General features: G+C 39.4%; 3 protein-coding genes and 2 pseudogenes across 5 annotated transcripts; 1 reads left to right on the plus strand and 4 right to left on the minus strand.

Annotated features, from left to right (window-relative positions):
• Nucleotides 1–675: 675 nt before the first annotated feature.
• On the minus strand, nucleotides 676–4802 carry LOC145903419 (uncharacterized). Its single transcript, XM_082991501.1, has 10 exons — nucleotides 4665–4802; nucleotides 4336–4519; nucleotides 4101–4225; nucleotides 3783–3961; nucleotides 3189–3434; nucleotides 2575–2729; nucleotides 2139–2321; nucleotides 1748–1966; nucleotides 1298–1492; nucleotides 676–1077 (listed from the first exon to the last, which is right to left on the minus strand). Exons 1-10 carry the CDS (start codon nucleotides 4715–4717, stop codon nucleotides 871–873), a joined length of 1746 nt encoding a protein of 581 aa, XP_082847627.1. The 5' UTR covers nucleotides 4718–4802; the 3' UTR covers nucleotides 676–870.
• A 1210-nt stretch (nucleotides 4803–6012) lies between these two features.
• Nucleotides 6013–7483, plus strand: LOC145901758 (uncharacterized). The gene is made up of 5 exons (XM_082989532.1): nucleotides 6013–6195; nucleotides 6388–6564; nucleotides 6732–6860; nucleotides 6937–7071; nucleotides 7193–7483. The coding sequence occupies exons 1-5, from the start codon at nucleotides 6020–6022 to the stop codon at nucleotides 7440–7442; spliced, it is 867 nt and encodes a 288-aa protein (XP_082845658.1). The 5' UTR covers nucleotides 6013–6019; the 3' UTR covers nucleotides 7443–7483.
• Nucleotides 7484–7653: 170 nt separating this feature from the next.
• On the minus strand, nucleotides 7654–10199 carry LOC145903421 (uncharacterized). Its single transcript, XM_082991505.1, has 4 exons — nucleotides 9066–10199; nucleotides 8596–8633; nucleotides 8173–8355; nucleotides 7654–8056 (listed from the first exon to the last, which is right to left on the minus strand). Exons 1-4 carry the CDS (start codon nucleotides 10075–10077, stop codon nucleotides 7970–7972), a joined length of 1320 nt encoding a protein of 439 aa, XP_082847631.1. The 5' UTR covers nucleotides 10078–10199; the 3' UTR covers nucleotides 7654–7969.
• An 885-nt stretch (nucleotides 10200–11084) lies between these two features.
• On the minus strand, nucleotides 11085–13682 carry LOC145903428 (glutathione peroxidase-like; annotated as a pseudogene). The gene is made up of 6 exons (XR_014402644.1): nucleotides 13547–13682; nucleotides 13091–13240; nucleotides 12453–12656; nucleotides 12039–12163; nucleotides 11654–11722; nucleotides 11085–11466 (listed from the first exon to the last, which is right to left on the minus strand). The product of XR_014402644.1 is annotated as a glutathione peroxidase-like (transcript).
• A 946-nt stretch (nucleotides 13683–14628) lies between these two features.
• LOC145903429 (glutathione peroxidase-like) lies at nucleotides 14629–17845 on the minus strand (annotated as a pseudogene). Its single transcript, XR_014402645.1, has 6 exons — nucleotides 17715–17845; nucleotides 17002–17125; nucleotides 16564–16713; nucleotides 16075–16278; nucleotides 15111–15235; nucleotides 14629–14971 (listed from the first exon to the last, which is right to left on the minus strand). The product of XR_014402645.1 is annotated as a glutathione peroxidase-like (transcript).
• Between the last annotated feature and the right edge of the window lie 1451 nt (nucleotides 17846–19296).

Consider the following 19296-nt stretch of genomic DNA (forward strand, 5'->3'; position numbering starts at 1 on the left):
AATCTGTTTTACAAATATACGTTTAACAAGCAGCCACTTATCGGAATACTGGAAAATTCGCTGGTGCGTTTAACTGTAAACTGACTACGATACTAGCTAACTTACTATGATATAAATTCTAACACATAATAGCTACGCTACTGTTTCTTTTAAAACCCCTTCAGTAAGCCATCACACTTTCCCCAATACTATGTCTACATGACAAAGTCCAGCATATTTTCGTTGAAATAATTTAACAAAATTTGTGAGGCAAATAAATTTATATACAGCGCTATTTTTAGGGCTCTAGTGTATATTTTGTTTTGAATTCTGATGTACCTTGCGTATATAACCACTGCATTTTGATGTCGTTTTGGTAAAATATTGTTTGTTGAGTCATTGGTGTTGACCTTGTATTGTACTGAACTGGTATCCGGCCCGCGTTTATCAGTTCTCACAACATTTCGCTTGAAAGAAAAGCTTTTTGTGATTCTTCATCCATAGTTCATCGCACGGAATCGTAATTTATTATTCGTGTAACTACATGTGTTCTAAGAAGCCCCCACGACAGAGGTTGCACCTCGGCCCATACCAGTCTAGAGGGGAGAGGGGCTCATGAATAGGAAAGGCCCACGAACAGAACCGTTTGCTTTGACACATATTTGCAAATTGACTTAAACTACAGCAGTTGCCTCATAATCGTGAATGTAGTTTACTTGTTTACTACCACGCAAAATAGTTGGAACTTCATTTTGCTAATTAGGGATATAACGACTCAAACAATGTTAACACATAAAGTACTTTCACCAAGGTATTACGCTAAGGTTTGTTGAGTAATTACATCTACATTCTTGAAACTTGTGCTAATACTGTACAAACAGCTAACGTCTATTACAAATAACGCAAAATCAGAATGAATACGAAGAGCATTGATGCGTCATAAGGAGTATTATGACGTGTTCCACTTGCAGTTGTCCCCGCCATGGTCCCAGTAGTTTGAGCAACTTGCCCGGTCGTTGCAGCCACACTTTGTACTGTTGTTTCAACCATAGGTTGTGCAGTTGTGTTGGTAGCAGATGTTGTGTTCGCGGTTCTCACCTAAAAAGGATGTTAGAATTTTGGAGCAGTCCTAATTTGCCTTGTCCTAGCCCTGCCAGCTTTGGTGTAGTGTTACTCAACGGTGGCCTACGACCCCCTTTGGGGACCAGCAGATCGTTACTTTTGGAGCCACGAAGCATATAATTTTGAGGATCACTGATTTATTGGGTAAAGTTTTTTGCTTACGTTTCACTTATACATTTTAACCAGTTCAACTTACAGCTGCCCTGACGAGACTTGGAGTCGATTGAAATTCAAGGTCAAGTGTTTCGGTGCTGGTTGATTGTAGAGCGATGTAGAGCGGTTTGCTGGGTGCTGCTGTGTTGCCAATGGAACGACGCAACCTTGATGGTACGCCGGCCAACACTGGGGAAGCACCATCGTCTCTTGAATTAATTGTAAGGACAGTCCGTCCCTGTTAAATATGCAGTTTAATATTTTGGCAAACTGCTGTCGTCACAAGAATAGTTTAATTTTGTCTCCTATCTGGATATGGCCAACCTCAACACCATTGTGTGTAGATATGGTTTTGTACAATTTAGAATCCCGCTTGCATGATTTATGTCCTAAAATGTTAACTTTTCATTTGCACCCTGTGATATAAAATAATACCTCCAGCACACATAAACTTAAAGTTTTTCCAACCATTTTCGTAATTTTCTAATCTTACCGGTTGAAGTACAGCCGAAAAGTCGTTCAAGGCGGCGTTGGGTTGTGAGATCGAGGCAGAACCGTAAACTACACCGGCTTGAAGGGTCTTGAGTCTGGGGGACCGAATGCTCGTGGCATTGAGGAAGAATTCCAACGTGACCGAACCGTTGTTTGGGAGTTGGACGGTGGAGTGATATGTGTTACCTGGAGTCACTCGCACTTGTACTGTGGTGTTGTCCTTTCGCAAAACAAGATAAATATTTTCAAATATGTACAAACATATCCAGTGACTTAAAATAAATATTAGCTTTGTGTGATTCCGATATCGTGGTCAATAAATGTTTGACTCGACCCGACAAAAATTATGCAAATTCAGCGGCTAATTTGCTTTACAAAATATTTAGACTTACGGGAATGGTGGCTGAAGCTGCACAAGCTCCTTGGTTAAGCTGATTTCTTAACACAGTCAGTAGTTCACTAAAATCAGCCAACTGAAAAACTCGACTTGCATCGTTGGCGATTTCGTCCAGTTCGACTGGGTCTATGTTCTGTCCAATTCCAACAGCATAAACTGTAATGTCCTCGTTGCGAGCCTAAAATGGTGATTGTTACATGAAAAACGTGGTGAAAAATGTTATTTAAAAGCTGTTCATTATAGAAGCAAAAGTCCATGTTAAGTCAAACTAAGGATATAAGTTACAATTTATTTGTCTACTGCGATAGAACGAAACTTAGTAATTTGTCAAATCCGGATTGATCTTCCATTCATAATGTTTTAAGGTTTTAAGGTTTTAAACGAGGGCAAGGCTTGTGGGCCCAAAGAATAATAACTGACTCTTCACATACCTCATTGGAAGGGATCAACACGTTGTCGTGGCTTCGACCGTCTGTTAGGACAATTAAAACTCGGGGAACCCCCGCAGATAGCGGTCGAAGACCATTGGTTTCCTGAAATCCAGTGTTCACTACGTGGCGAATCGCAGAACCAGTCCGAGTTCCACCTGATGTTAAAAATGAGTTGGTGTTCTTTTAAATCTACTATTGCATTCCAATGGTTTTATAATATTTTATATTTTAGGTTATAAGTTAACCTAAAATTGCTAATTTATTGCATGCCAGCTTGTCACATATACTTAAATGCTTGTTGTTGTGTTTCTTTGTACTTTTTCGTATAGTTGCAAATCATAGAATGGAAAACAAAGCAAGCACACACGCATTTATAGGGAAGTAATTGCATTTTAAAGTTACACGCACAAATAATAATCACATGAAAAGGACTGCGGCACATTCCACGCATCACGCGACTGTGGCATGCAAGCGCATTGTTGCCGCCGTATGTAATGAGTCGTGACCTCAACACTTGTACGTATATACTTTTACCTATCACGTCTCGACGGCCTCTGATAATTATTTTCGATATTCACGTAGATTCATCACTATTCCAATTCAGCAACTCTTACCGCCGGGATAGGACGTGGAAAGAACTTTGTTGATGAGTTGTGTATTGTTCGTGTCTTCGTCAAACATGCTGTAGAAGGTGTGAGCACCGTTGTAAACCGAAAACCCGACTCGCACAGCGTCCTCAGCAACGACAAATTCGGATGAGAAGTTGGCCACAAACTGAAGTGTTGTCTTGAAGTTATTCTCCCCGATACTTCCAGAACCATCAATCAATATCCACATATCCAATCGAGCAATCGTACAATCTTAGAACACCGTGAATTTAGTTTTTCTGTTTTTGTTTAATTTTTTTCATATTTTTTGATATATATTTTTTTATCTTCCATGGAGCATTGCTACAACACATATGTGCAATTAAATTTACTTTTATCTCCTTTGTGCGCATGATTAACTTTGCCAAAAACGATACACGCTATTTTATGTTCGTTGGCTTGTAATGTTTTGGTACTTATTTCCAATACCTCCATCTTATAAATGTGCGTTTCCAGACAATAGTTCGATATATTCTAGTTTGCCAAATCAATGAACCAACAAAAAAGCTCATGTGCAGCATTTGATGCACAGTAATTGTTCAGATATATATCGAAACATACTTTGTGAATTTTCGTAGTTCGTCACAAAGTTTTCGAAGTTCATTGGATCTCCAGTTAAATTGTAATTATTTGACCACCAAGTTGCCTGAGCAGAAACGGTTCCACGATCGTCAGTAGATCCCAGTCTTTCCACAAGTTCAATGTAAAGGCGAGCGGCCAGAGCGGACCGAAGTGGAATGCTGTAAAGTTCAACATTAATGCCAATTATACAAACCTCAATATCATAAAATTTTATGACTTTATTCATGTTTGATGATTGAGCTTCATTTCAATATTAATTGTTATGTACATACTTAAAGAGAAGAAATTACGTTTCACCTGAAGTCAGGATTGCTCAGATTTGTGATACTTGATCCAAACTCGAGGGTTGCTGGAGCGATAAAAGAAAATAAAGCTATCCTATTGGCTGGAGCCGAAATTTGTGAATAAATTTGGGGCGAAATCTGAAAAGATTTAAAAGTCCAGTTTTCAGTGTTATTTTGAAGATACTTCAGCATCGTTTAAATTTATTGCTTTAAATAAATGTACCTCATTATCTTTGATATTCACTTACTTGCCATATGCCGCCCTGTGGGTCAGTAATGTTGGTACCGAAGTTGCTTTCCACCAATGCAATCCGTTTAAGAAGGTCAAGGTCGTTTGGAAACACGTTTAATGCTTCTATTTTAGCGATTGTCGCATCAACCACATCCTCGCCAATGGCACCGGGAACCAACGTCAAATCAGTAGATTGCGCTCTGCAAAAATATGTGCATTTTTAAAGCTAAGTTCAAACAATCTTGCAATGCAACTGGTCATTATAAGAAGAATAGAATTAAGCAAATTGCAAGAACAATGCACCGGAATTAACGTCTAAGTTGTATATGGAACACAAGTACTCACCGACATGCAAGAAATAAACTGACAGAAACAAAGATGAAAGCCAACAACTTCATTTTACAGAGTTAGACCGAACCCAGAGTTGTTTCCCGAACAATTGATGCTGTATTGAGGTGATGGGGAGCTTATAAATGTCTTATCTATGAATATCTTGGTCATTTTCGAAACTGGTGCAATGTGTTGATTTAGCTTACGACATCGGCACGTTGACTCAGGGAACTTTCGCCGTTGTATTTACGAACGTGATTCCATTGAAACAGACCCCCCTCCGCGATCTTCAACAAAAGAACACAATGGCTAAATATCTGTCTCCGTTTAGAAGCAAATTTACTTTGGATGTTTGTGAAATGGATGACTATAAGTGCTGAAAAGTTCGCCGTTATAGGTTTCCCTGTAAGTAAATAGAAGGATGATATTACATCCTGCGACAATGTGTGTTGCGCAAAACCCTTTTCGACGAAACCCTTTGCCCAGAAGGGGCTTTTCATTAAGTTGTAGAACATACACAACATGTCATGACATGTCTGATTTCGATAACTACGTGTGCCAGCGCAAAAATAACAAACATACTTGGAGAGTAATACGAATGAATATTGATTCTAGGACTATACATGTGATTGCAAAATCGTCCCAGGCGCCTAAGTGTAAGAATATATATTGCGCCATCAGGGCATCATTATAGTATTCTTATTCAGATCCGCATTACATAAAAAATGATTCTTTAACTAAATTTTGTGCAACAAATAAGCAAGTAAACAGGCTAATTCAATGTGTCATGCGCATTGTTTACTTTTGCACAAGCAATCTGTTTACATTAACAGTTCGGTTTGCAAACATATTTTGTTTACATCCAAAACCGCGATTGTGAATCACTTAATGCGTCACAAATAACAAAAACACGTCGCGTTCATACCAAACAATGCTCGATTGTGGTGAGCAGTTAACAACATGCACAGCTTTTGGTTTTAATGAATTGGAGACAAAGGTTAAGCAGGAAACAGATTGCAAATTCCTGATTTGCTTCAAGGGTTTTGATTCGACTGCAAATAGTTGAACAAAAAGCTTATCTATGGAATCCTGTGGAAATTGCAGGTGTCTATCTAGCTACTGGCACCTCTTGGTCAAACGTGCAAGCCCCTTTTTTGGTGTGTTTGGATTAATCCTAACACCTTTGTTGCATTTAAGAGGTTGATTCTGTGTGTTTGTCTCATAACAGTACACGATTGTTTTCTAACAGGGACGTTGTGTTACGTCACACAGCATTGTCGTACATTTTTTGAAAACGAAGTAAACAGACTTGCATCACTTTTCAGAGCTTCGTGGTTGCTTTTAAAACAGTTTGCTTGAATTTAATTATCATGTTGTCTGTGATTTTATTGTGTATCTGTCTTATCGGCTCTGCCCGTTCTATGTGCTACAAATACGAACCGTTGTACAGCAACTGGACAGGCACAACCTCTTTGAGTGTGGTGAAAATACCGACCCAAGATATCTGCAGGAAAGCCGCGCAGTGTTCATGGCAGGAAGGCATGAGGTTTGTTGGTGATATTTGAAGTTAAAATTGTGGATACATTGATGTTGCGTTTGTTCAGTAGTGTTTTCCTAATGGTTATTTTTTCTGCTGCATACGTCAGGTGGGCCTATATAAGATTTAGCTGTTTAAATTTGTGTTAAAACTAATGTATTGCGGTTAGTTTGTTCAATAAGTACCTATTTTCTTCGCTAGTGATACTTCGTTAGAAATCTGCCCCATCGAAATCGTAAAACCCCAACCAGCACCAACAATATCATACGGGGAAGGCAAAACATTTTTCCTCGATGAATTTCGGTTTGAGGAACTGAAAGTCTCAAAAGCTGAATCATCATCGACGCAAAGCTCTGCAAACAAACCTCCGAAAAACAGGCAAGTTTATTTGTTTAAGTGGTTCTATTCAAATGCTGCAAAAACGGAAGTGCATCGGAAATATATTATATATCTTAATACGTTTTTCACTAACATAATAATTGTGAGCGTTTTTGCTGTCGTTTTAAACTGTTTTATTCCTGCGTAAACATATTGAAAAACTGCAGAAAAGACGACATTCAAAAGCAGGACAAAGGATCCTCCATTTTCACTGCTATGTGCTTCCTGGCCGATGATTGGTCTAACGTGTGTCCACGTGATCAAAACGTCACAAACCAGGAGTCGGTACCAGTCAGGTATGTACAATGTTGTAACCATTACCTGTTTTCGGTAAACGGGGATTTGTTAATCCACTGCTTTCATGCTTTCTAGTCAACCGACGCCAGTTCACCATTGTTACGTCATGCAACGTCACACAGTGCGCGATGATGGTGTGTGCAACATAACGCTTACACCGAAAGACATTTTTGCCGAATTCAAAGATGAAGAGCTTGCAGGCGAAATCAGGTGGTGTACAAAGCTTAGTAATGTTACCATTTGTGTCCTCTTAGGCATCTGAAATGTTTCCTAAAAGGCGACAGTGCATGTCTATTACGTCATTAACAACTGATTTGCGTATAATTCGCAGATCTAACCGCCATCTGATGGTATTCCATCTCAAACCTCTCGATGAAAAATGCTTCATCAGCAATTCGACGGCTCTGACGCCAGCGGAAGTCGATAGGTGTTTCCCCGAAGATGAGATTGCGGAAACAGTTGTGTTCGATGCAAACGAACCGACCTGCGACCTTAAAACCCCCCAAAACGAAACCCTCCATTTCGAGTATTCGCTAAGATCCCTGTTTGCTGGAAACTTTATGCAATGCCATTCTCCCTAGGTTCAGATCGTTGCTTGGTTAAAATTTGTGTTTAAAACCGTGGTTGTCAATTGATAAAGAACACGTTAATGTTAATTTTGAACACAAATAGTATTAAAAAGTTCGCATGCTATATGTCTTTTGTGTATACTTGTGTGTGTCGTTTTGTGATCAAATAAAATGAAGAAATACGTCACTTGAATCGATGAAATGTTCTATTTTATTTGCATCTGTTACGGAAGCGCGTTTTTCTAAGTGCACGTGAAGCATAGCAGGTAATCGGGTGACATTTCCTAAAAGCACAAATGAATTCAGCAATACACGCAAAATTACATAACACTGGTGACAGAAAACAATAATCAACAAATACTGTGTGACGTAACAAGCGCCAGTCATTGTTCTATAAAAGGGCGTTGCCAATCGATTTTGTCAGAAATTGCAAATAGCCAAAAAGCCGCCTAATTGTTCACAGTCGTTTATTCGGAATAAAACATCTTCGCATCTGTCCGCGCTTATGACGACACAGTGATGCAACAAACATCGGAATTTCACTTCGATGTTCCGTGAATAGATTTGTAAAATTCCTTGAAGCTTTCCATTTCAAGATTAGTCATGAGATAATTCAGTGCATAGATCTAAAGACGACACGAAGTTCAACACAGTATTTATACAAATCATAGGAAAACACAAAGAAGCAAATTTATTGTTGTAAGTTGCACGGAGTAGAGCTCGTTGTCTATTGGAAGGTTACCTTTTTGCGTTGTTCCTGTTTTTGTTTTTCCGCTATTTCTTTTTCGCTTTCCCTCGTTCTGTGCTCTCTCCGTGCAAGCGCTCGCCTCTTTAGTTCCGCCGCCCGTTGCGTTACGACATGATAATCGGTTCCATAGTGGTGAATAAGACTAAGACGGCTTGACAAGCTGTTTTCTGCAGTCAACTGCATTCAAGTATTCATGTATTAGCGGTGTTTTTGTGCTGCATTCATATAGTTATGTACAACACCATGGCGGGTTCTTCACATAATTTAACACCGACGCCTTCTATTTCACCACAAAACCTATTTTTAAATTATGTTGAATAAATGCGAAACCAAGCATCTTTAAATTGAATTAATTCTATTTTTGTTTCCAGGAACACAAAAACTAGCATTGATGTAGATTGTTTCAAGAAGGCCTACCCTTTGCAAATCTCTCCCAGTGACTTTTTCCCTTTGACCTGTTAAGAAACAAAACAAATAAATATCTGATCACTCAAGCTGCAAAGGTAACTTTGAAAATCAATTTTAATTATATACAAAAACATGTATACTGCTATTTTTTTGCACTTAAGTGCCAGAAGAGCAATTCCTATTAATTACAAAAACATGGTTGATTATTTGGTTACTGAATATACTTGATATCACAGTGAACTGCAAATGGACCAACAAGTGCTAACAATACTGCACATCAAGAATCAGGTAATACTTAACCATCATGCAGAGCATAACAAAATATACCATACTTCATGATTTTACAATGTTAAATAGTTTTCAGTGCAACAATCAGATAGTGTCCCATTTTCAAGTGGAATATGCCTTAAAACCACAACATCATCACCAACAAACCGCCGACAAAATAGCATATCATTATCATGTATAGCATGTGTTACCTTGTCTGGGAGCCGTAAACCTTTTAACGATAGGTTTCACATTGCCATCAGACAACAGCACTGCAGTAGGTGGAAGTGGTAGGTTAACAGAAGTGTCAATTGTTTCTAAGGGGGGTCTTTCGGCTGGTTGGAGGGTATCCCCCTGGTTGTCTGGCCCAACATCCCCTCCATCTGGTAGTGACAGATGCCTTGAATATTTTTCCACATTTAGACCCGACCGTGTTTCTGTGGTTGCTGACAAGCTCAGACAGTTTGTCGCTTGAGGAGGGAGTCTAATATTTGCCCTCCGTGGCTCGGTCGCAGATTTGCACTGGGGGATTTTTTTGATGTTGTACTTGTCCACTGTAAGCGCAGTGTTTGAAATGTCAATTTTGGGTTGATCTGTACGTGACATATTGTTTGAGTAGAGAGAAAAGCATGAACTTAAATCTTTCTTAACTGGAATTGTTGCAGTTTTTTTAGCTTTTCTGTTGTTACCTTTCGATGAGTTTGATTTTCTCTTGTTTTTGTTTTTTCCAGATTTTGGTCGCTTTGCAGATTTTTTTCTTGTCACTGATTTTGTTTTTTGCATTTCCCCCATGTTTGGGGCAGTTGAATACGATCTACCAATGTTTTGTAGCGACACTATGGGCTTCAGATTTTGTCTGTTATTGGGGCTGTTGGGGTTATTCTTTTCTGCTATTGTTGAACCTTCAAATATGGTAGCATTCCTATGCATAGTAGGTGAGGAGAAATACTTGATTTGATTCTGTTGAAGTGGAGTAGGTAACAGGAAATGCACAGGCGATCTATTCATCCCAACACCATTTGTTTTTCGACCGGTATCATGAAACTGGCTCATACTTTGGTTCCTCTGCAGGTTTGGTCGATGTGTAAGCTCAATTTTTGCCGCATAACAATCAACAAACAAAGGTTTGCTCATGCAAAGAGAATGTTGTGACATGGAGCCATGTTGAGTTGCATAGAATGAGTTGGTTGAGTGCAGAAACTTTGATGGGAGTTTTACATCCATAAGCAATGGCTTTTGTGAAAGAACATCTCTTCTTATCGCTCTTGGTTAAGGAAGCAGACAAAAGTTTAAAAGCCAGAGCAAAACGGAGACATTGGAACTACATGATTGATAACATGTTATTTACTCCTGCAGGGAAGAAAAGATAAACATAATAGTTCTAAATTTCTGCTCTACAAGTGGCTACAACTCATTTTAGTAAATGTGACATTAAATTTGTATCTGCACAAACTTGAAGTTGCATTTTTTATGCAAGATTTTAATCAGATAACAATATTATTTAAAATGATTTTAAAATCAGTATATACATAGGGTATGCGGCCCACAATAAATATTATATACTTGGGCCTACATTAGTTTGGAATAAATGTCATACAATTCCGAAATCTTACTGATAATTAACACAGAAAAAAATTAACTAACATACAATAAAATACCAAAAAGCAATCTCTACTGATCCATGCAAACAGCATTCACCAAAAAGAATCCTTAGTGCAAATTATGAACATTTCAGTCTGAGACCCACAAATATGGTGAGGTTAAATATGAAAAATACCACATCGTTGACCTTTCGATAAATTTTGTCTAACCAATGTTATTTCTTACTACAACAACAAGTATCCACAGAATCAACCGCGATAATGACTCTGCCTATTTTACAATCGTATCAATTAAACCTCCAATGTTACAGCAGTTAAACTCAGACTAAACTCTCTTTACAAATTCAAAAATCAATAATTACTACTTCCACTAAACACTTCACCCTAAACAACTTTCAGGATCAAGGACTCTCACAGCCTTGGAACCCAAGCTCCTCCAAACACGTTGCCATAACGATCGTACCACTGCCGCCCTCTACCGGGCAAAGGTTTAATTGTTCATAGACATCGTATAATTTTTGCCTTCGTTTTTATATTTAATTTTAATGCCATTTTTGAGTATTCCATTTTTAATGGTAATTTGAAATAGTGCTGTTAGTGAATCCGTAAATAACAATAAGCACAATTTTATTCAAAATGTTTACATTTTAGAAACATGACAAACAAACGTTCACAACGAAACTAAATTGTTGCAAAACCAAACTTTCTCTTGAACGTGACACAAAAATTGTCAACGTAATGTAACGTCACTGTCGTCAGAGATAACGCACCAAATCTCTGATGACGTCACGCATTACGTTGTACCCATCGACCGTTGTCTATCTGCGCATGCGCAGTTTGCAGACTGGGCGTCATTAAAAGTTTTGTGGGCACGTGGACAGGATGCGAGTTTGCTGTAGCGAACAATAAATACACGTAAAAGCTTCCTTTTTCCTTACAGGAAGATTAATAGTCGTTCAAAATTGCCTCGATGATGTTTTGTATTTTGTTTTCAACTCCTTCATTGCTGTACCTGCGATGATAATACAAATTCTTTTCAGATAGCACAGTTTTATCATCGTATCATTCATAATCATATTCAGTGTGTTGGCCTGATCCAATAGTTTGTATAACATTACATTGACTTTACCAAAGTACGACTAGAACAGAAAACTCAATGCCAAGTTCACCGAACAGCATAAAACTGGTATTTTACTTACGGTTCAGCGAGCAGTTGATTAATCCAAGGCGTCAAACGTGTCAAGAGTGTGGAACTTTCTATACGAAATCTGCAAAAAACACGGTGGGTTTTTAAAAGATGGAACAGACACTGTCTGCGATCTTCTTTTGTTTTTGAAATATTAGACTATGACCCTTTTGTTGACCCTTTTTGGGGGTCACCACCATGTCGCGATTGCTCTACTGTATAAACTTTTTATCGGTAAATTCATACACTTTCCGGACATTTGGGCACTTAACACAATACTGTACGTATTGCAAAATTGGATTATGAAGTCGTAATTCAGTTGGTGTTGCATAAATTCCTGCATGCAAGAGGTTGTCGAGCCCTGCACTGGAATATTGCAACCAAAACTACAAACTTGCCTTGGATATCCGGACTTATCCAGGATGAATTTGTTAAAATTCCAAGTAATGTCGTTGAACTTAAGCGGACTGTACATAAATTCAGTTGGTGAACCGAACACTTTGCTTGCGATTGGGCACGAATTCTGATGGCAAAAAGAATTTCCGTTAGACGATGCTACAGAGCGAATCAACGTTTCGTGGCGGTTTTAAAGGTTGTGTTTCCGCAACCAGACTTTTACTAAACATGCAAATTTGTGTTAGGTCGCCTTCGGTATATTATATCGTGTTCTGTATATTATCATATTTTTCCCAAAGATACGTTGTTTACGTATTTTGTTGATCTGTTTAACAAAGCAGCCCGGAAATTATTATTTCCAGAACGTTGTCAATCTCACCACCGGTGTTACCACGTGACACGCGAAACCAACGAACCTTGACCCGACCGTAGAGGTTTGTTTCGTATTTCCCGTTGACGTCAGTCTTGGTGAAGAAGTGGATATTGCGGTGGGGAACGTAACCGTTACCGGGACGGACGTATTTGATTCCGTTCAAGATTTCCGAATCCTTTCCCGGTTCCTGGAGGGCGAACTGATTGCTCGGGAAGGCGAGGATAATAAGGGGAAGATCTTCGTAAAGCTGGATGTTGGATTGCGGCGTTAGGTGTGGTGGCAGTGCAAAGTTTTAATCAGTTCGGTAGTCAACACCGTTTTAATATGTACAGAGTAACCATGGAAACAAACCCGTGACTGTGCGTCATATTTATCACTACACTAGTTTAAAACGTTGTATAAAGACGGAGAAAACTTTAAACTTGGTTGTCTGCATGGCATAGGGCAGGGGTCTAGAGCTTATTTATTCTCGTCACATTCAATGCAACTACCACGTACCAAACATATACGTGACCTTTGTTCGAAGGTGGTAATGGTTGGCAAAGAAGCTTGATTTAAAACAGCATACCATTAAGGACGACACTTGGAAATAATTTCAAACATTTTTGGTCAAAATCAGCCCGCGAGCCATTTTTTGTCACATTTGGTTCAAGCAACCGTAGGAATAACGCACATACGTACGTTGAGTAGTGCGTTCATGCTGTGATATTGATCAATGGTTAAGCCTCAGTAAGTTGCCACGTTGATAAGAATGGAAACATTTCCACGGAATTGAGAAAAATCAACTTCATTTCCATCCAAGTCTAGAGATTCTTCATCGTAAACGGAATACTGAAATTCAAGTTTAACTTGGTAACATCTGGCAACACGACAGCTGTTAATTTTGATGATTTTGTCGAACGGAAACTTTAATGTTTCCTGTACACTCATGTGCTTTGAATCAGGAAATATTTTACAACACTTCGTTTTGCTGTTATTGACAAATTTCACATTCCGACTTCTGCTGTTTCCATATCTCTAAAGCAACCACAGCATAACGTTTTTACATTGGAAAAAGTCCTCGGCGCAGTTTTTTTTCCAAATCACAATCATAAGATTAAATTTACAACAGTTATGGCCACAAAGTTGCAACATTACCTTCGGGTTTTCGTAACACGTTGAGTTTACGATCGTTTCGTAAGCTGCTGCGATTCCACAGAACGTTAAAATCAATCCACCGAAAATCATTCTGGTGCATGCAAGCCCAGGGTTACAACCCCAAACGTCCCTTTGGCTGTCTGAAAGCAAAATGACAATCAATATATTCGAACAATGCACTTTAGTTGTGAATCTCAAACTCTCAAATAAACGCACTTCACCAGTAAACTCAACAAATATTCGACAGAACGAGTAAATTAACACAAAACTCAGGGCCCTCGGTTAAAAGCATTCAACTTATGAACAACCCGAGTGAAAAAAATGAAACCCGGACACACGAGGGGAAGCAATTTAGTGATAAATTCCCCCAAGGAAAATTTGGAAAGCTTAGTTTCCTGTTTTAATCGCATCGTGGTTTGGCTGCACATATGGATTTCTGATTTAAGCTAACTTATTCTCAATTATATTTGCGAATTCCTTTTGGTTAACTCTTGCAAATTTCGCAATAATTGCGACTGAATTTTAAAAATGATTTATTTGAACTATGATTCAATTTTATTCCCTCAAGACAAATTCTCCTTTGTACAGCTAGCACTACTGTTACCGAATTAAACCGAAACACTGCCGGTAACAATAAATAACATACACTTCAACAACTGTTAGTATAACTAACTGATCTTCTGTATGAATGTCCTAACATACATTCCATGTCATCGCGCACACGACATCCTCATCAAATGTCACTGTTTATTACGTTCTCCCGCTATTTCAGCTTAAATTTAGCGTCTAATCGCGTTAGCGCGTTCCTAACCATTGTCTTCGTACAGCTTTTCCGCTCGTCAATTTAGGAAGCTTTGGTTAAAGGACGGCCAGCTGTTTTAGCATAAACGCCGCTGACTCGTTCAATGGCTTGCGTTTAATCAAATAGAGGCTCTGGAGTCCAACGCTCACGGAAATGCTATATTATGTTAACAGTTCAAAGACCATTAAATTCCTGCAGTCATAATGGCTCGAATGATTTAAATCAAACTCGTTTCCATTCTCAACCGTCTTTTATGAAGTCGGGAAAATTATTTTCAAAACGCGATTAAAAACTTTTATTCAAGTAAAAGACATCTCTACTGTAAACAACAAGTCGCACTGTTACGTAACAAAACAAGAGTCATCTTTATGACGCCAAAGTCACCAGGGTGAATGCACTAAAACCCCAGTGACCCGGCAAGTCACGTGACGAGCTCATATTTCGGCTTGCGGTCGTCTGCGCATGCGCAGTTTCCGACGAAAGCGTCATCGAAGTTCATGATACGTGTTTGCGTTTGTCGCTACAGCGAAGATTTTTTGGACAGGAATTATTTTTTCTCCTTCAGGAGGTCCGAGATCCAAGGAGCGAGTTGCGAAGCCAGGGGCCCGCTACCGAACCGATATCTAAACAAAAGGCATTGTTACGTAACAAACTAAAGAAAATCATCTGTGCCATCACATTATCACGTATGCTGAGGACGATTTTACTGAAATGTAAATGAGACTACGCAGTGTTTTAATTTCCTAAACCCTGTTTTGAAACCTGGGTTTCCCGTCTTTATCGATGAGAAACTTATTGAAGTTCCAGTAGATATCGTTGGCCTTGATTGGAGACCAGTAAAGTTCGTCTGTTGACCCGATGTTCATTGTAGTTGGTGGACATGAAGCCTGTTTGGAACAATATAACAATGGCGACTCGGTTTTATGATAGAACACACTATATCTATAAACAATTCATTACTGATGCTATATAACGGGCATGTTATCAATACAAAAGACTTACGTCGATATTTATATATACAATTGCCTTTTGTATTGATACTACATCTACTATATTACAATGAAAACTTTAACACGATTCTACAATAGTAAGTTTACATGCTGTGCGTTTGAATGGGCAGTATCTATTCTCATATGCTACCAACGGTCAAATTTCGATGGTACACTATAGCATATTAACGTTCACAAAACGGTTTTCCTATGTTTGAAGTGTATTTTCGACCACGTATATATTTCGATCCCGGGAAAACTGGTATTTCAAATAATCATATTCTAAGTAAACGTTTGGAACTCATACTGGATTCATCATCAGCACTACTACATTGAACTTGTTGCAGAAAAGCGTCGGGTTAATAAAGGACTGAAGGGCAGAAGGGAAACAGCAGCAACAACATCGAGTAGCAAGCCGGGGGCGTGTTGCGCGACAGCAGCATCGGCTTGTTACTCGGTGTTTCAGTTCAATATAGTACTACTGATGATTAACCCATGCAGTATGAGTTCGAAACGTTTACTTAGAATATGATTAACAGCATCCTATAGCTTTGGCTTTCCCTTTCAAAGTTATCAATTCCACTTATTTTGCACTCAAGTATTTCAATTAATTTATTTACTTCATTGCGGCACCGTGATCCTTACCCTGGTTAACCTCAAGTTTTGTTCTTCGTAATAAAATATTACTGCTCACAGGCGCCGTCTAGCGCTAAAAAAAACAATAAATTCTTCGTTACCTTCAGCTGGGTGAAGAACTCATCTTCGGTCCCGCCGTTGACTTCGGATTTTCCGAAGAAATACAACTTATTATTGGGAACGAAACCGTTTCCAGGCCTCACGTACTTCACGCTGTTAACGATCTCGTCGTTGTGATCGGGCTGTTGGAGACCGAACTGGTTGCATGGAAACGCGAAAATCACAACTGGAGAGTTGGAGTGTTGCTGAAGAAATGTTGGGTAAGCAAAATTATAGTCTCATGTTTAATATTATAACTGTCGGGTTTCGGATATATGTGGGGCATATCGTCAGAATGATTGGCAGCAAAAACGTCCCACGAGTATGTGTAAATGGGAATAGGTTCATTTCTATGATAGGTTTATGTCAGATATGGGGTTTGTCAAAACACAATATTCCACTCTAGGCCCAAAGTACAAAATTACGAACGTTGCAAGAGCAAGTATCAAAAAATGCTAACCAAGTCAGAAGCAAGAAGATATTGAACTTACTTCTAATAGTGCATTCATTCCCATATACTGGGTAGGTGTCTGACCTCAGTAGGTTGCCACGTTGATGACAACCGTCACATTACCGCGGAACTCGCTAAGGTCGACCACGTGACTCTTGAGGTCACTGAACTTCTGATCGTACACGTTGAACTGCCAAGATCACGTGATGTTTGAATGTGCTTTATAGGCTCTACGAGAGGTGGGTGCAGCCGGTGCGGTGCACCAGGACACAAACTGGACTAGGGGACCCACGAACACAATTATCCGCTTTATAACTGAGGGATTTTTTGTAAAGGTTGGTTTTGAATATATAATTTCTTGTAACCTCCATAAAAGGTTCTCGTATCCACACTTTCTCTATCTCTCAAGGGCCCCGATGCTTTTTTGAGAAATGAGAATGACTTTTTCAACAAAATTGTAACTGAATGTACATGTTACCTTAGTGTCGCTGTAACACGTTGAATTTTCTATTTCCATGGCAAACGCCGCGCCGCAAAGAAGCAGCATCGACGCCACAGCGCCACCTAGACGCCGCATGTTGCCAAAATACAATAATAACTCTCTGCAAGTAAAATACAAGTTCTCAAATACAATGGACTTCTATGAAATATCGGCTGCCAAACGCATTTTGTGCAACGAAGCAGTTTTGTCATTAGGGGTTTGTACGCAGACCAAACTTCTGAAGCAGTGTCTAATAATTGCAAGCCATAGGCGACATAGGCGACAGTCAACCCTTAAAACTGAAAACGTATGATATAAAGTTATAAATGAAATCTCTAGCTTGAAACTACAGCTGTAGTGTGGTTGTAAGCTTCATAATGTAGTTCTTCGTTGCAAAGATGCCAACAGTTACACCGCAAACCATATCCACCTTCCAAACTGATTCGTCTTGTTCCGCGTGTTGTAACGCGTCGTTTTAATAATGACTCATATGCACCTTCGCGCCTCTGCATCCGGCGCTTGATTGCATGAATACAAACACTTCGTACCAGCGCGTGTTGAAACTAGCATGTGATCCGCGGATAAATATTGACCAACGTTTGCTTACCGCAAGCGTTTGGGCAGTCACATGCATTTAAATGTGGTTTAAAGTTCCAGCACATGACTAAGCATGTCAGATTGCAAACAAACACTTAACTTGCAGCTCACACCTGCACCCTTTGCAGTTTTCATTCCAATGTTTTTGCACAACGTTGACTAGCCAATAACTCCCTAAAATTAAAGACCTTCCGCATACAAAATACTTTATTAGTTAAACTACAGCATCCTGTGTCTGATTCCTATTCAAAACAAGGTAGAAAGTATGAGAAAGGCGCTTTACTTCCTGCTAACAAATAACAGCCACACAAAATCGTGACCGTCTCACACAAACCATTCAACAATAAATGGAAACGTGCAGTCAACCGTGGCGGGTATTTCGTAATGCGCAGGGCTCGAAATCAACTCCACGAATTTCGCACCTTGCACATGACTGTACGCTTGACTTAACACGACTGTCCATAGAGGGTGCTGGTAAGCTACAGACAGAATGAAATCAGCGTGTTGTCATGAATGTAGCCATTTTACAGAGAGGGTTCTTCAAACTAACGTGTAAAAATGTATTGTAAATATTGCCAGTGGTTTGATGGTAACATATAAATTCAATGGTTACGAAAATGAAGTAATGGCGGTTGTTGCACTTCTTGAGGAAGTCTTTGACCGTAAAACTGTGCTTCGTATGACAACATCTTTTTTCACTTTTGAAAGTTGAAAAAGGACAATGTTGCTTGGTTATCCCCAGACTGGCGTTTCGATAAAGTGACTAAAACTCCACCATTAGCACAGGAAAGCTCCCTCTGCAAATTACTCATATCCAGAAAACTTTTATTTATAATTGAACTTATGTGTGACCTCAAGGCAAACTAACACTCGTAAATCCACCAGCCACTTCCCAAAGAGACGGAACAAAGCAAACATTCGACAAATCTAAATTATACAGTCACGTCACAGTAACCGCATTGTTGCCTCACAAACAACGGCGGTGTGTTTGCGGCAAACATGGACTTCGATAAGGAGTTTTTCTCCGTTTGTTTCGTATCAATGTACGTTTGTCATGTCATAACAAACAATGAACTTTGACCTTGCATTTATCCGGCTTAGGCAGGCCAGGAGCGGTGGAGTTTTGGCTGAGGCATTGCTGAAGTGGTGTGCGAGTGTGTTATACCTGAAGATAGCTGTATTACCTTTGGGTTGCGCAGAAGTAATACCATGCTTTCGTATAGCAGGGCAGGATCGCCCCACTACCTTAGGGTTGTGTATGAAAATGTGGTTGAAGGTGCACAATGCTTGTTTTTTACTGATATATGACAACTATCTGGACATCCTATTTTACCTTATTGCTCTCTCAAGTAGCAGTGACACTAGCTGGTGCCAACCCAAATAAACGCATAAATTTAAGAGCTGAAAATACCGTAAACCATCGTCGTTTATACAGTTTCTGTTCCTGGTTTGTTGAAAGCCACGAACTGCTGGCAACCTTTCGGGCTTGTGCAATTTCATGCAACGAAGTTCATCGTCATTTTCTATGGCGGTTTCACATCATAGATAATTTTCTATGGCCTGGAGGCATTATTCTGCGAAGCCGTCACTTTAATTGTTAAAACTTCTACCTGTTGTCGGCGAGTGTTTATGGTGGTTACTGTTGGAGCCGATTGCTGGCTTCTGTGAAACACTGGTAAGGATGTTTTGCCAATA

Source organism: Ascidia mentula, chromosome 5 (assembly GCF_947561715.1).
Source record: "Ascidia mentula chromosome 5, kaAscMent1.1, whole genome shotgun sequence".
In the NCBI taxonomy this organism is placed as follows: Eukaryota; Metazoa; Chordata; class Ascidiacea; order Phlebobranchia; family Ascidiidae; genus Ascidia; species Ascidia mentula.